The sequence below is a fragment of the Colobus angolensis genome, unplaced genomic scaffold (genome assembly GCF_000951035.1).
Source record: "Colobus angolensis palliatus isolate OR3802 unplaced genomic scaffold, Cang.pa_1.0 Scaffold7, whole genome shotgun sequence".
In the NCBI taxonomy this organism is placed as follows: domain Eukaryota; kingdom Metazoa; phylum Chordata; class Mammalia; order Primates; family Cercopithecidae; genus Colobus; species Colobus angolensis.
In genome coordinates, this window is record NW_012120709.1 from 23,903,645 (window position 1) to 23,919,901 (window position 16,257).

The 16,257-nt window shown below is 51.6% G+C and overlaps 1 protein-coding gene across 1 annotated transcript in view; it reads right to left on the reverse strand.

The window, feature by feature from the left end:
- DSCAML1 (Down syndrome cell adhesion molecule like 1) overlaps positions 1-16,257 on the reverse strand; it is a 370,444-nt gene that overhangs the window by 17,747 nt on the left and 336,440 nt on the right. The window contains exons 20-26 of the mRNA XM_011927034.1: positions 13,844-13,983; positions 7,160-7,313; positions 2,719-2,836; positions 2,167-2,330; positions 1,792-1,890; positions 818-1,006; positions 54-341 (exon numbers count right to left, since the gene is read on the reverse strand). Coding sequence (XP_011782424.1) covers positions 54-341; positions 818-1,006; positions 1,792-1,890; positions 2,167-2,330; positions 2,719-2,836; positions 7,160-7,313; positions 13,844-13,983 — 1,152 coding nt within the window. The remainder of the gene's footprint in view (positions 1-53; positions 342-817; positions 1,007-1,791; positions 1,891-2,166; positions 2,331-2,718; positions 2,837-7,159; positions 7,314-13,843; positions 13,984-16,257) is intronic.

A 16,257-nucleotide genomic window follows, 5' to 3' on the forward strand; every position in this document is an offset into this window, starting at 1 on the left:
CCCTCCCACCCTGCCCCGGCCTCTGTACCGTCCCCCCCACGCTGACGACTCACTGCCATCGTAGTCCAGGGTGGCGAACTGGGCCGTTTCGTTGCCACAGCCGGCGCTGTTACAAGCCCTCATGCGCAGCTCGTACCATGTGGCCTCTCGCAGTTCCGTCAGAAACACCTCCCCGGAGCTGTTGGCCCGGAGGCCCTGCCAGGCCCAGGTCCCCTTGGGCCGATACTCCAGAACGATGGCTGTGATAGGGCAGCCCCCGTTGTTCCAGCCCTGCAGGTTAAGCCGAGCATGCGTGGAGTTGATGTGGGTGAAGAGGTGTTGGTCTTTGCTGAAGGAGGGCTCTGGCAGGCCGGAGGGAGAGAGAGAGGTTAGAGAGACTCGGGGGGAGGCAGGACTGGGCTGAGCTGGAAAGGATTTCCCCAGGGCAGCTGGGATGGCAGTGGCTCCAGAATACATGTTTGGCACAGATTGGGTGGGGAAGCCCCAGGGGACAGAGGAGGAAGAGGAGGGGAGGGAGGAAAGGGAAGAAAAGGGCAGGGCCTGGAGAGAGGCCTCAGCAGAGGAGGACAGGAGCCGGGAAGAGGCAAAGGAGTGCCACCTTCGGCCACCTGGTGTGGAAGTGGAACTAGTTTTTCCTAATGGGATCTATTGGGATGCTGTGGTGAAGGGAAGGGGGCTGAGACTCCTCCCTTCAGGCTCCCTGCATCCCTGGACCCCTCCTTCCCCACCCAGCCACCTTCTGCCCCATACCCGGCCCCTCTACCCCACCCTCCCTGGGCCCGTCACTCCTTCCCTGCCCTGGTGGCCTGGGCCTCACCCCGCCCGTGGGTCTTGGCCTCGATGATCTCGCTGATGCGCCCAGAGCCCACACTGTTCTTGGCTGCCAACTTCACCTTGTACCATGTGCCACACTTGAGGCTATCCAGCTTGAAGGAGCGCTCGCTGGAGCTGATGAACACGTCCTTCCACTCCTCGCTGTTGTCCACCGAGTACTGTAGCACGAAGCCTGTGGAGGGTAGGCCTGATTCAGGTGGGGGCAGGGCAGGCAACAGAAGCCCAGCCTAGGGTACCCCAACAGGGGGGCTGGGCTCCAGGGAGGGGGCAGAGTCAGGCCTTTGGTCATTGGAATGGGCATATACTCATTAGAAGCAAAATTGGAAGGACCAGCCCCAGTCAACTCTCTGTATTAAACCAACCAATCAACAAAACACTGTAAGGGCCTTGGGTCCAGCCCTTTGGCAGGTTTGACGCTGTCACTTTGGCTGTAGTGTTAGGGGTTAGTGGCCCAGGTTGGGAGTGGAGAAAACCAGAGTTGTGAGGCTCACAAAGGGTCCTGTCTCACTACTTCACGCGTGGCCCCCTGAGCAGCAGGCTCAGCAGCACCTGGAGCCTGTTAGAAAGGCAGGTCCTCAGCCCCAGTCCAGAGCGCTGAGTCAGAGCTGCATTGTTACAAGGCCCCTTGGTGACGCAGACGCACACTCACGCTTGGAAAGCACTGATCTAGTCCATTTGTCTGCTTTGACAGATTGGGAAACCCAGACAGAGAGGGAAACAGGCTACTCCAGGGTCACATAGCTCACAAGTGGCATTGGAGGGGCAGGCGTACTAAATCCCAGATGCCTGGGCCATTGCAGTTCCCTTGGCACTTGAATGACTTCCTTGTGGGTCACTTGGCCCCCAGATCATTTCTGCCATTTGGAGACAAACGGCAGAAGTGGGTGAAGCCCCTTCCCTGCCCCAGGCCCAGAATTCCTTCCCCTGTCTTCCCCCCTCATCCAGACCACTCCTCACCTCGGATGGAGCTGCCCCCATTGTCACCTGGGATCCAGGTCAGGGTGATGGATGAAGCTGAGGTTTTGGAGACAGTGAGGCGTGGCTGGTCCGGGGGAACTGTGAGGGGAAACCCACCACCCCTTAGCACAAGGGTGGACCCTGTGATGGGGTGTGGGGGCTCCCCCCATGACAGGAAGGTGCTGGCTCTCCCACACCTTCACTCCCACTCCCCAGCTCTCCTGCTTCCCCTTCCACGTGCACCTCTGTTCCCCCAAAGGTCTATCTCTCCCTTGGTTTATCTTCTTCCATTTGATGACATTCTCACGTGATAGAATTCCTACCCTTTCTCCATCCCTGTCCTCACCAGGGGCCGCCTGCCTCACAGAGCCTCACCTTGTACCAGAAGGTTGACGATGATGGTGTCAAAGCCACCGGTGTTGGTGGCCGTGCAGGTGTAGTAGCCGGAGTCCTCAGCCTTCACTGCACGTAGCAGCAGTGTGCCGTTGGTGTGGATGAGCCGGTGCCCGTCCATGGACACCGGAATGGCTGAGTCTTCACTGCCGGGGGCGAGGATGGGGCGGGTGGGTCATGTCAAGCACTCCTTTGTCCTGAGGCCCTCCCCCCGGTGTGTGGCAAAGAATGCTGGGAGTGAAAGGAGGCTTGCCAGGAGACGCTGGGTTCTTGGGGCTTTGCTTAGCACTCCCTGGGGGTATGAGGTAACCCGGCCTCTTTAACCATCCGGGGAAGGGAGGTCCTTGGCTCCCAAGAGGGGAGCCAGGAGGCCAGGCCTGCTTGAGAGAGCAGTAGCAGTACACCCTGCAGGGCCTCCACAGGGCTTGGAGGCAACTGGGTCACCGGAGGAGGGCCCCAGACTCTCCTTCTCACACCTCTTCTACTATATCCCTCTTTGGGGCCACCCCATCCCTCCACGGTCCTGACACACACCTGTCCTTGGTCCACTTCACGGCAGGGGCTGGATCTCCCACTGAATTGCAAGGCAGCCGAACATCTTTCATCCAAGGTGTCGTCACGGTGCCCCCAAAGGAGATTATTTTTGCTGGGGCTACAGGGAGGAGAGGATGAGGGCCATGCCACTTCTACCCCTGCACAATATCCTTGCCTCCTTCCTCAGGGCTACCTGGATTTACTGTTCAAATCCTCCCTCCCCGATCTGACTTCCACCTTGGGCTTTTGGTAAGGGGTGGGTGTCAGGGAATATTGGCTGGGAGACGTTGACTCAAGAAACATTGATGAAATACCAGTTATGGTCAGGATGGCATGAGGCTCTGAGGATTGAAAAAATGAGTATGATTTATTCCCTGTCCTCACGTTGATCACCGTCAAAGAGGGAGACAGCTACTTAAGGAAAAATTATAACAGGGGCAAAATGCTATGGTAGGTGCAGGCACGAAGAAGCCCAGGGGTGCGAGGCAGGGGGAATTTGAATGCTGCCTGGTAAGTGGGCGGTGGAGGTGATGGCCGGGAACAGCATCTGGAATTGGAAGCTCTCACTTGAAGGCTAAGAAAGACTTTATATGCAGGGAAGGACACGTATGTCAGGAAAAGGGAACAGCACTGAACAGGGACATGGAGACCTGAAGCTCATGGCAGGTGTGAGACCTGTGAGCTCATGGCTAAGAAAGACTTTATATGCAGGGAAGGACACGTATGTCAGGAAAAGGGAACAGCACTGAACAGGGACATGGAGACCTGAAGCTCATGGCAGGTGTGAGGGTTTGCAAATACTCTGGGGTAACCAAAGCTTGAGTCCGGGGGACAGGCAGGAGTAGAATCTTGGGGGCTTTGTTGGCAGGGCCAGGAGGTTGGACTTCCTCTTAGCCACCACCAGAGGGTTATAAGAAGTGTCGGCCAGGCACGGTGGCTCACGCCTGTAATCCCAGCACTTTGGGAGGCTGTGACAGGCAGATCACCTGAGGCTGAGGTCAGAAGTTCAAGACCCGCCTGGCAAACATGGTGAAACCCTGTCTGTCTACTAAAAATACAAAAATTAGCCAGGCATGATGGCAGGTGCCTGTAATCCCAGCTACTTGGGAGGCTGAGGTGAGAGAATCGCTTGAACCTGGGAGGCAGAGGTTGTAGTGAGCCGAGATCATGCCACTGCACTCCAGGCTGGGTGGCAGAGCAAGACTGTCTCAAAAAAAAAAAAAAAGGAGTGGTGTCCTCAGCCGATTTCAGATGCATCCTGGCTGCTTGAAGAGGATAGTTTGGTGGAAGGGGGTCCCAGAGGACACAGACCATGACAGGATGGTGGCCAGAATGCAGGCTGGAGGTGATGTGTGGCAGTGGGGAGATGAGGGGCTCAGAGCAAGAGCTGACAAAACTTGGAGTCTCGCTGCTTTGGGGGAAGAGAGTGGGGAGGGGAGGTTGGCTCCCAGGATTCTGGCTGGGCCACCGAGGTGAGTGATGGCACCCTCATGGGAACAGGGCACACTGGAGGAGGGGCAGGCTTGGCAGGAAGGCCCAGATGGCTTCACCTCATACTGAGTCCACAGTGCAGCCACAGCTGTAGCTAGACCTCAGGCAGGTGCGTGTTCTGGAGCACCAGAGAGATGCCTGGACCAAAGACGCTGATCTGGGAGTCAGCAGGCGTGATGAGGCCACAGGAGGGGATGCAGACTGACAGGGAAGTGACCAACTCGAGGATCAGTATGCACAGGCGGAGAGGAGAGGACGGGAGTGCCCTGAGGGTGGCTGCGGAGGACTGGGTCAGCAGCATCACAGAAGGCGCGGGGCCACAGGTGCCCAGAGTGCGGTGGGTGGGTAAATGCATCTAGTGCCTGAGAGACGCCAGGCCCAGATTTAAAGGAACCAAGTGCCCAAGTGCCTCAGAGAGTAGAGCAGGCCCATGGAGCTGGGGCCCTTCTTGGGTGGAGGGAGAGTGAGAGTGAGGGAGCAGCTGAGAGGTTTAGGTGCAGGACGTGGGGGCTGGGCTCCTGTGCTGGTCATGCCAGTTGCCAAGGAGCTCTGAGAGAAGGGGAGTTCTGGGGTCTGCTTGGAGCAGTAGGGGCCCCAGACAGGCCTGGCAGAGGGGTCCACATGAAGACGGCCTCCAGGGGCGGGCAGTGAGAAGCCTGGGGGCTTTGTGAAGGTTCTCCGAGTTTCTCCAGAGATCAGCTTCCAGACCTGGTTTTGCCACAGGCTGGGATTGGCTCCCTGAATCTCTGTGTGTCTCAGGGTGTGTGTGCATATGTGTGTGTATGTGTGTGCGTGTATGTGCATCTGCATGTGTGTGCATATGCATGTTAGTGTATATGTGCATATGCGTGTATTTGTGCATGTGTTAGTGTGTATGTGCATATGTGAATGTGCACATGTATACATGTGTGTATGAGTATGTGTGCATGTGTGTACATGTATTAGTGTGTATAGTGTGTATGCATGTGTATATGCGTGTGCATATGTGTGTGCATGTATTAGAGTGTATACTGTGTGTGCGTGTGTATATGCGTGTGCATGTGTGTGCATGTATTGTGTATAGTGTGTGTACGTGTGTGTATGCGTGTGCATGTGTGCATGTATTAGTGTGTATAGTGCGTGTGCATGTGTATATGCATGTGCATGTGTGCATGTGAGTATATAGTGTGTGTGCGTGTGTGTATGTGTGCATGTGTGTGCATATATTAGTGTGTATAGTGTGTGTGCATGTATGCATGTACATTTGTGTGCACGTATTAGTGTATACTGTGTGTCCACGTGTGTATATGCATGTGCACGTATTAATGTGTATAGTGTGTGTGTGCGTGCGCATGTGTGCATGTATTAGTGTGTATAGTGTGTGTGCGTGTGTATATGTGTGTGCATATGTGTGCATGTATTAGTGTATACTGTGTGTGCGTGTGTATGCATGTGTGTGCATGTATTGGTGTGTATAGTGTGTGCACATGTATACGTGTGTGCATGTATTAGTGTGTATTGTGTGTACGTGTGTGTGCACATGTGTGTGCATGTATGTGCATGTATTAGTGTGTAGTGTGTACGTGTATGCACATTAGTATGTGTATGTGCATAAGTGTGTGAGTGTGCAGGTCTGTGTATAAGTGTGTGCATATGCATGTGTTCATGTGTGTGCACAGCTGCCCTGTGAGGTGTGAGGTGAGCAGCTGTGAGGTGACGCTGTGTAAATGTGTTCTAGGAAGTCCACAGCTCTCTAGGACCGTGTTTGTTTAATGCCCCCAGGAGAAGGGGCCAGCCTTCTGCAAAGATGTCCAGCCCTCACGCTCCTGCCTCTGGGCCAGTGCCAGCTGTTCTGGAAAGGTGATAGGCTCTAGGCCCCTTCCCCTTCTGAAGAAGAGGTTGGTGGTAGGGGTAAGGGGGTGGTAGGAGACCCTGAGGCTGCGTGGAAAGAGCCCTGACTTGGAGCTGGGAGAGCTAGCTCACTCCTTCCTGGCTGTCTTTGCAGCCCATGCCACTCCTGCCTCAGGTTGCTCAGCTGTGGAATGGGTCTACAAGCCCTGCTGGCGGGACAGGTGGAAGCCTCTGGCCCACCATAGGCCCTCGATCAGATGCTGGCTGGCTAAGCCCGCGGCAGGGTAGGGGCTGGGGCTCTTGTGTTTGGGTCAAGAGAAGCTTGAGTTGCCCCGGTAGGGAGGCCAGGCTGCGCAGGCACCACTTCCTCTCGTCTGGGCTGCGGTGGGTAAGACAGTGGGGGAGTGAGGAGGGGCCCAGGGAGGCCCAGCGGCAAGTAGAAGACCTGTGGTCCTGGGCTAGTTGTGGCCAGTTCCTACGCCCCAGGGACGGGACAGGCGCTCAGCCTTGCAGCTCTACCTGTGCGGCTGCTGCAGCTTGCCCTGGGGGTGAGGGCTTGGAAGTGTCATTCCTCTGAAAAGTGGGGGTACATCCCCCATGGCACACTCATGTCCCGGTCAGAGATTCAGTGGGGCACTCCCTAAGAGGGTCTGATTCTAGCCCAGAGCAATCCGCCATCGCTGGAACCACTCCCGCCGGGTGTTCAGTTCAGCACGGGGCCTCTCCTTTGAGCCTCGACTGCTCTGTGGGGGCAGCACACCCCGCTGTAGCCACCTCTGGAGGAGCTGAGCACTGGGACAAAGGCTCGGTTTTCAATTGGGGGTAGAGGCGACTCCCCTTTTTTCAAGTTGGGAGTAGGGTTTGGAGTTGGGAACTGAGTGCACCCTGTCCACCCGCCCCAGGCAAGAGCTGGCTGCAGCCTGTTGTGAGGCTTTGCTGGAGTCAGGGGGCAGCAGAGGCCCAGTCTTGGTGTATCCAGGAGGTAGGCGAGTGGCCAGTTCCTCGCAGTCGGGTCGCAGATAGAGCGGAGCAGGCAGAGCCCCTGTGTGGGGAGAACCAGGATTCTGGAAGGGAGCTTTTGGAAGTGTTTGCCCCTCTGCCCCAGCCTCAGGCTTCTCACCCTTGCCAGCAGGCTCGATGGTCACCTTCTCGCTGCTGTTGCCCCGGCCGGCAGAGGTGACGGCGGCCACCCATAGCAGATACTGCTGACCGCGGTTTAGGTGGGCGATACGGTAGAAGAGCTGCTCTGGACTCGTCTCGTACTCACTGGGAGCCTGCGGGGCAGAGGCAAAGAAGCTCTAAGAAGCAGAACTGGGGCCCTCCAGCCTCCAAATCTTCCTCAGTGCCTGAGGCTCAGAGAAGAGGATGGTGGGGTCAGGTGGCAGGCAGGATTCTGTCCTATTTGCCCTTTCCAACTTTGGGAGATGCAGCGGACAGAGTGTGCCCTGGGCTTGGCCCTTGGGAGCTGATGGGCCTGCCTCGTGGTGTTGCTGGGTCAGCCTCAGTTTACCTCTTTAACTGATCCAGGCTCTGGCAACTGTGGCTCAGGACAGGGGATGTGAATGATTTAGGTGAGGGATGGGGTAGCCAGGAGAAGGGAGAATGGGGGACAGGGGGTGCCAGGAAAGCCCTGAGGAAAGAGTCTTCAGGAAGAAACCAAATGACTGCCTCGGCCTGATGAAGGTTGGAGACAGGCTCCTGCAGCCTGCCCTGGCTCCCAGTCACCTCCTAGCCCTGCTGTCTAATTACCACTCCTGCATTTTGCAGGCAGCATGCCCGCCCGTCCAGGGGGGAGGGGGCGGGAGAGGGAACTATGAAAGGTTCACTGGGCAACACTTTATTAATGATTGTTAGTGGTATAGATCACCATATATATATTTGTAGGTTATACAAATCTATAAATTTTTTTAAACAAAATGATAGTTTTGACAAGTTGCCAACAAAACAATATCAGATCCCAGTGGTTTTACCAGTTGCTTTGATGAAAAGATTATGTTGCCTTGGAAACCAGAGGCTCAGATATGGAAATGAATTTGAGAAGGAGCTTTTGATAAGCGCTAGTTTGCAGACCTCCTGTCAGCCTCTTCCCTGGCACGGGCGGGATGGGGCTGACTTTCATTTTATTTTATTTTTTGGTCAGCCGCAGGGAAGGGAGAGGAGGACAGCCCCACGGCCCCTTTGAAATCAGAACGGAAGTCCAGGGAGGGGGAGCAGCCCCAGAACAGATGGAGGCCCGAGGCCAGAGGGAGCTAATAATTAGTTATCTCTGCAGTCATGGGATCTTGCACACACACGCTCACAGGCGCACACACATGTAGACGCATGCACACACGTGCTGAGGAGCAGACCTCCAGGCATATATGGGCACAGAGGGACATTCTTAATGCCCCATAGGGGGGCTGAGAGTCCCAATAACTTATAACAGGAGGAGGCATCCTTTTTGGCCCCAGGCCATCTGCAGGGAAATGTTAGGGGAAAAGGTGCAGGCATCTCTGCAACACACACACGGAGCTCCCTGGCATACTCCTCCTGCCTCCATCGTGGGGGTCTGGCCTTGAATCCAGGAGGTCCGGGGGGAGGGGCAGGTGCAGAGCCACCCTTGAGCCCTGGTGACTGGGAAGCCCTTTCAGGCCACAGCACTCTGGGACTGGTGTGCGTATCTGTAGTTGATATGTGCTTGAAGTGTGGGGTGGCGTAGTGGCTTCAACACCTGCCTGCCCTTCCCCTGGGCATATGGCCCGTAAGGTTGTCCATGGTTTCTGGACACTCAGTTTTCTCTCTCGTAAACTAGGGAAGCAATATAGCTCTGCCCAACCTGTGTGTGACTGAGGCACAAGGAGGGAGGGGTATGCACGTCCTTTGTAAACTAAGACATGTTCTTCTCTGGGCTCGTTTTTGGTGACAGTACAGGAATGTATGTGTTTCTATGTACATGTGCATGTGTGGTGAACAGCTGAGTGTATATGCTTGTGTGCATCAGTGTATACCTGAGTATATACTTGTGCCTACACAGACAGGGAAAGAAATTTTGGTTTCTCTTTGTAGGTATTAGCATCCAACCCAGATCCTGGGTGCTTTCCTTTTAACCTGGATACCACATGAGTCTCCTAAAATCATGTTCAAAAGCACACAGCCATATCCCCAAATAAGGTTCCAGTGGATCAAAGGTTTTTGAAAAAAGGCAAGCTATGAAAGAAGAAACTATAGGTAAATATTTATCCATTTTTCTAATCATAAAAATCAAGGCAAAATCATAAATGGAAATGATTGATAAATTCAGCTTCTGTAAAAAGAAAAACTATTGTACATAAAAAACAGAACTAAAGGCCAGGCGTACTGGCTCATGCCTGTAATCCCAGCACTGTGGGAGGCCGAGGCAGGCAGATCACCTGAGATCAGGAGTTTGAGACCAGCCTGACTAACTTGGTGAAATCCCCTCTCTACTATAGTAAATACAAAATTAGCCAGGGGTGGTGACCCATGCCTATAATCCCAGCTACTTGGGAGGCTGAGGCAGGAGAATTGCTTGAACCTGGGAGGTGGAAGTTGCAGTGAGCTGAGCTCATGCCATTGCACTCCAGCCTGGGCAATAAGAGTGAAGCTCTGTCTCAAAAACAAACAAACAAACAAACAAAAACAAAAACCAAAAACCAGAATCAAGAGGCAAGCAATGAACTGGCAGAAACTTGCAACTTATATGACAGAAAATGGCTATTATCCTTAATATGTAAACAACACTTATAAATCAATAAGAAAAACATGAGAAACCCAAATAGAAATCTGGACAAAGGACGTAAATTGACAATTACCCAAAGAAGAAAAATGTAGCCAATAAACATATAAAACCTAACTAGTAACCAAAGAAAGGTACTTTAAAATAAGACACGTTTATAAAAAATCCACCTAACAAAAATAAAGCAGAACAAAACAGAAAACAAATGTGGGATCAGCATAGGTGCAAAGGACAATGCTGCTGGCCACTCCCCCTGCTGGTGGAAATGTACATGGGTGCAAATGCTCTGAAAGGCAATTTGTAAATCTGTATGCAGAACTTTAAGAATATTTATACTCTTCATGACCCAGGAATTCCTATGGAAATGTACCCTAAGAAAATATTAAAATATGTGCATAAAGACTTCTGTGAAGGATGCTCATTGAAGCATAATTTATAATGGTGAAAATTTGAAAGACACATTAAATATAGAATAATGGGAGACTGGTTAAATAGATTCTGTAAACAGCCATTCAAGATCATGTTTTAGGTCAGGTGTGGTGGCTCATGCCTGTAATCCCAGCACTTTGGGAGGCCGAGGCGGGTGGATCACTGAGGTCAGGAGTTCAAGACCAGCCTGGCCAACATGGTGAAACAAACCCTGCCTCTACAAAAATACAAATATTAGCCAGGCGTGATGGTGTGTGCCTGTAATCTCAGCTGCCTGAGAGGCTGAGGCAGGAGAATCACTTGAACCCAGGAGGTGGAGGTTACAGCAAGCCGAGATGGTGCCACTGCACTCCAGCCTGGGCGACAGAGCAGGGCTCCATCACACACACACGAAACAATGTTTTAGAAGAGTATCTGATGGTGTAGGAAAGCATCAACAGATATTCCATGAAAAACAGATTTCATTACCTTATGTATGATATTATTTTAATTTGGTTTAATGAAGCACCTCAAAACCTGTACTATATGTACAGATCAAAGACTGGAAGACTATATACCAAAGCAGCAGCAGTGTTTATCTGTAGGAAGTAAGAGTAGAAGTAATTTTTACTTTTCTCTTTATTCTTTTATATGTTTTACAGATTTTCTATAATAAAATTGCATTATTTTTATAATCAGTGAAAAACGTATTATATTATTAGTAAAATGTCTACCAGGATTCAGTGCAGCTGTGGCTGTCCCCAGGGGTAACTCCCCTAGAGTCAAGGCCATACACAGTCTTTTCTGAGGATGCCACAGGTACTGGTTCATCCGCTCCTGCCAGCATGTGTGAGCACACGCAGTCTCAGGTATCTGCCTATAACTCCAGGCTCATGCCACGGTTTTGCACTGTTGTTGATACACGCGTGTGCCCTCATCCCTAGCACCCTCTCCCAGAGCTGTCTTTCATAAATGAGTTTGTGACTTTGTTTGGAATTTGGAATATATTTGTGCAAAGTGATCATGTCACACACAGTGGTTAGGTCCCCAGGTACCCAGGTCCCTCACTAAGTTCAGTTTTTCCCCAGCCTTTGCCCCCAGTTCCCCTACAGGGCTGAACTGAAGCTCTCATCACATCAGCAGGACTTGTGTGATACTGTCTGATGGGAAATTGCAAGACATGAAGAAGATGGAGGGAGGGTCCCAATGTCTCCAGCAGCAGGAGGAGGGGAGGGAACCAGAAGCTCTGTTCTGGAGCCCAGGAGAGGAACCCTGAAGCCTGAGTTAGCGAGGAGGCGTGGCTCCCGGACACCACGCACTTGGAAAGACTTCATTATCAGAGGAGGAAATGACTGCAAAAGTCCAAGCTAGAGAATGACTACCCTCTCCCACCAATTAAGGAAAGGAAGCTTGCCCAGTATCTGAGGCTATGGAATTGCCAGGAGGCTGCTGATTCATTGTTCATGGAACATGTATTCCGTGACCAGGATGTTCCAGGCACAGTGCTCAGCCTCTGGGGCCCAAAGATGAAAAGATGCTGCCCCTGTCCTCATGGGGGCCTCAGAGACCAGGGTGGAAGACAGATATATGAACAGTGACTGCCTTCAAATGTGTTCAGTGTCTGACGGGGGTGAGGAGCATGCCACGAGAGGAACCCATGGGGCAAAGGTGTGGAGGTGTGAAGAGGCACAGTGTTGTCCAGAATTGTGAACAGCTCAGTGTCCTGAGAACCTAGAGAGAGAGAGAGAGAGTGTGTGTGTGTGTGTGTGTGGCAGAGTCGAGGGGAGATGGGAAAACAGAGCAGAACACATGGCTGAAAGCATTGCCCAAAAAACACCAAGTATCTGCACCAATGTGGAGTCCCTGGAACTCTTATCCCCCGTGAGTGGGGGTGTGACTGGCATGAGCACCCAACAATGGCAGGCTGTTCTCAGGGAACACCTGCAGACCCTGTGACCTAGCACTGCCTCTCCTAGGTGCACACCTGACAGAGACCCAGGCCCATGAGCACCCAGAGACACATACAGGAATCTTCACAGCAGCGCCATTTGAAGAGTTCCAAACTGAAAACTGCCCCAAAGCCTTCCATCAATGGATACTAATGGCTAGCACAATGGATTAATAATTGTAACGTATGCACACAAAAACTAGACAGAAGAATGAATGAGCTATAACCACACACAACATTGCAAATGAAATTCAGGAATTCAAAATAATGTTGGGTAAAAGAAGCTGGACAAATGGTATGATCCATTTATACAAAGTACAGAAAGAAGCAGCACTATTCTATGCTATTGAGGTCAGGATGATGGTTACCCTGGAGGAGGGCCAGGCGGGGGCTGGAGGAGGGCATGGGGATTCAGGGTGTTGTAATGTCCTGTTCCATGCTCTGGGCGCTGCTGCTTGGGTGGGTTGTGAAAATTCGCGGAGGTGTACAGTGATGACGTGTATGCACTTTGCTGCATGTGAGATAGTGGCCGTGAGGATGGAGAGGAGGGGCCACAGTCAGTGGGCTTCACCTCTGGTAATAGAACTCTGGCCTCACTGGCGGGGAGCTGGGCCACCTACCACTCAGAGGGTAATTCAGAAAGATCACAGGAAAACAGAGAGTATAGGAGGAGATGATGACACAATTACTGAGCAATTTCAGGGCAGCTTTCCTGGCGGCCAGAAGCTCATCTGCAGATCTCAGGCTGATGCCCAGTTGTTGATGGAGGGAGGAGCAGGCCTCCTGCTCCTGCTTCTGCTCCTTGCTTCCAGCCCTGGGCACATCTTCCTGACAGTACTCCTGCCCCTCTAGTGTGCTCCCCTCTGCCACCCACCTCCACTAGACTGGAAGCCCCTTGAGGGCAGGTATCTGCTCCTGCTCCCGTACCTAGAACAGGCATGCTCTATAGTAGTCATTCAGCAGGACTTTGTGGTTGACTGGCTGGAGACAATGAAAGAGGCAGAGGGAAAAATGCATATGATGGGATATAGGTGCATATCCCACTGCATCCATCCCCATCCTCCCTTCCCTCTCTGTGGGGCCCCTCCCAGCATCAGTGGAAGGGCGGGGCTAGCTCTCTGCCCTATGTCTGGCCTAGGGGCTGCCTCCTCTGCTCCGAGGGTTAGGGCAGATACTGCAGACTCTCAATTCTCTCCTCTCGCCTGAGCCCAGGCCCTGGCCCAGAGACGCCTGTGCCTTCTCTCAGCCTTCCCCCATCTTTCCTTCTCCCTCAGCTTGCTCCATGCGGAGGCGCTCATGCAGGGCAGAGCTCCAACAGCTCCTCCAAGCCCAGACCAACCGTGTTGAAAGACGGTTCATTCCCAGAGGCCACAGACCAGTCTGGGGACCTGCTGGGAGCTTCCTCTGTGAGCCAGAGCAGGAGAGCTGAGGCTGACCTCCCTTCCACCCTGCCTGGTTGGGCATGACCCACCTGACTCAAAGGAGCCTCCAGTGCTTGTGACCATCTTGCGGCCTCTGGAACAGAGGACTGACCCAAGCTGGACACTGAGTAAGGCTTCGGCCACTCTAGGTGGCCAGTCCCCATTCTTATCTATGAATCCAGGCAGAAGCTCAGACACAGGCAGCTTCAGAGTTTGGTCTGGAAGCCAGCTGATCTACAGGGTCCCTTTTCTTTCCTTCCATCCCCTTCAGCATCTGGCGCTGAACTCACTTACCGGCTGCCCAGACCCGGGGCTGGAACAGAAGATGGTGTACTTGCGGATCACCCCGTTGGGCTTGGTAGGGGGGAGCCAAGACACAACCACACTGCTAGCTGATGAAGGGACAGCTTTGATGCCAGCAGGGGGACCTGGAACTGAGCAGGGAGAAGGCCTGGTCAGTTGAGAGGAAGCAGGAGCACAGCCTTTGGGGAAAATGACAGGGTTGGGAGAGGGAGGCAGATCAATCTGGGAGAGCTTCTTGGAGCTGCCATCCTTGAGCTGTGGTTTAGAGGGGGAGGGTCCGTCCAGCATGGTAAACAGGTAGGAGGAGAAAATGATCATTTTGGAATTGTAACAAAGTCTCTGAAATGGAGGCCCTTGGAGTGCCAGCTTCAGAACTGTTTGGCCAGAACCAAGGACTTACGATAGGCAAAAGAGAAACAGAACCTATGAGGAATTCATCTTGATCCCTCTGACCTTAACCCCTGACCCTCACCCCCTTACTAACTGTAAGCGTGTATTGAGGGGGAAAACACCCAGCACCTGTCACTTTCCTTTTTGGCCTGTGAGTTTCTTGAAGCTGGGACCACAGCCTGTTTTCTGGCATGAGCCCAGGGCCTTGCCCTTGGAGTGCTGGCTGGGTCCTTTCTGGAAGAAAGTATACCTTAGAAGTGACTAGGAAATCCATCTGAAGTGGACTCCAACTCTTATGGACTCTGATCTCCCCTTGCCCTCCTCTCTGGGCCTGTCTCGCCTAGCTGGGACCCCAGGACTCTGCCTGGGAGACTGGAAGCTTCCTGTTCTCAGCTCACACTCCCTATCCTCTTCTCTCCATTGTATGGTTGTATACTTGTTTTCCTTCTAGAAACTTTTATGATCTTTTGAGGACAGTGATAGCATCCTATTCAATTTATTTTACCTATGTGAGCCTCAGTGTCCCCATTTATACAATGGATATAAGAACTGTATTAAAAGGTTGTAGTGAGAATTAGTGCTAATTAAAGTACTGGGCAGGCGTGGTGGCTCATGCCTGAAATCCCAGCACTTTGGGAGGCCGAGGCAGGCGGATCCCCAAGGTCAGGAGTTCGAGACCAGCCTGGTGAAACCTTGTCTCTACAAAAAATACGAAAATTAGCCGGGCATGGTGGTGTGTGCTTGTAATCCCAGCTACTAGGGAGGCTGAGGCAGGAGAATCACTTGAACCCAGGAGGTGGAGGTTGCAGTGAGCTGAGTTCACGCCACTGCACTCCAGCCTGGGCAACAGAGCAAGACTGTGTCTCAAAAATAATAAAATAAAATAAAATAAAATAAAATAAAATAAAGCAGCTAGCACAGTGCCTATTGCATAAGACACTCAATAAATTGTAACAATTACTATTTTTGCATTCTGTCTCTCACCTCTCAGCTGATGGCACCTACCTCAATGTTTTCTTTCCTAGTCAATCACTTGGGGCTAAATGAAATAACTAGATACAGCATCATCATCCTTCTGGGGGCCTGAGTCCAGAACCTGGGAATTGTCCTTGACTCCAACTGTCCTTCCTGCTACACAGCCCTGTGTGTCACTTCTGCTGGATGTCTCTGCAGCTGTGGGGTAAAGGAGTCCATGGATGGCCACTGGGGTAAGTACACTAATTGGAGTGTTCAAATCTCCATGCTTGTACACTTTTTTTCCTATCAGTTATTGAAAGTGATGTGTCAAAATCTTCCACTGTGGTTGTGAATTTGTCTCTTTCTCCTTGTAATTCATCAGTTTTTGCGTTTATATATTTTGAGGTTATATTATTCAGCACATTCAAATTTAGAATTGCTTTATTTGCCTAGTAAATTGAGTCTTTTATCAGAACAAAGTATTCCTCTTTATCTCTACTAATTCTTTTTGCCTTAAAGTATAGTATGTCTGACACTAATATTCCAGCTTTCTTTTAGACAGTTTGCATGATATGTCTTATTTTTTCCATTCATGTTGAACCTTTCTATACCCTTATGTTTTATACATCTCCTGTAAACAGCACGTATTTGGGCATTGGTTTTCACCTGTCATCCTGACAGTCATTATCTTTTAGTTGGAGGATTTAGTTAATTTATCTTTAATGCAATTGCTGTTATATTTGGGTTTAAATATACCATCTTACTAAATATTTTCTATTTGTCTCACCTATCCTATCCCCATTTTTTTCTTTTTCTTTTCTTTTGTGGCTTCTTTTTTTTTTTATTTTTTATTATACTTTAAGTTCTAGAGTACATGTGCACAACGTGCAGGCTTGTTACATATGTACACCTGTGCCATGCTGGTGTGCTGCACCCATCAACTCGTCAGCACCCATCAATTAATCATTTATATCAGGTATAACTCCCAATGCAATCCCTCCCCCCTCCCCCCTCCCCATGATAGGCCCCGGTGTGTGATGTTCCCCTTCCCGAGTCCA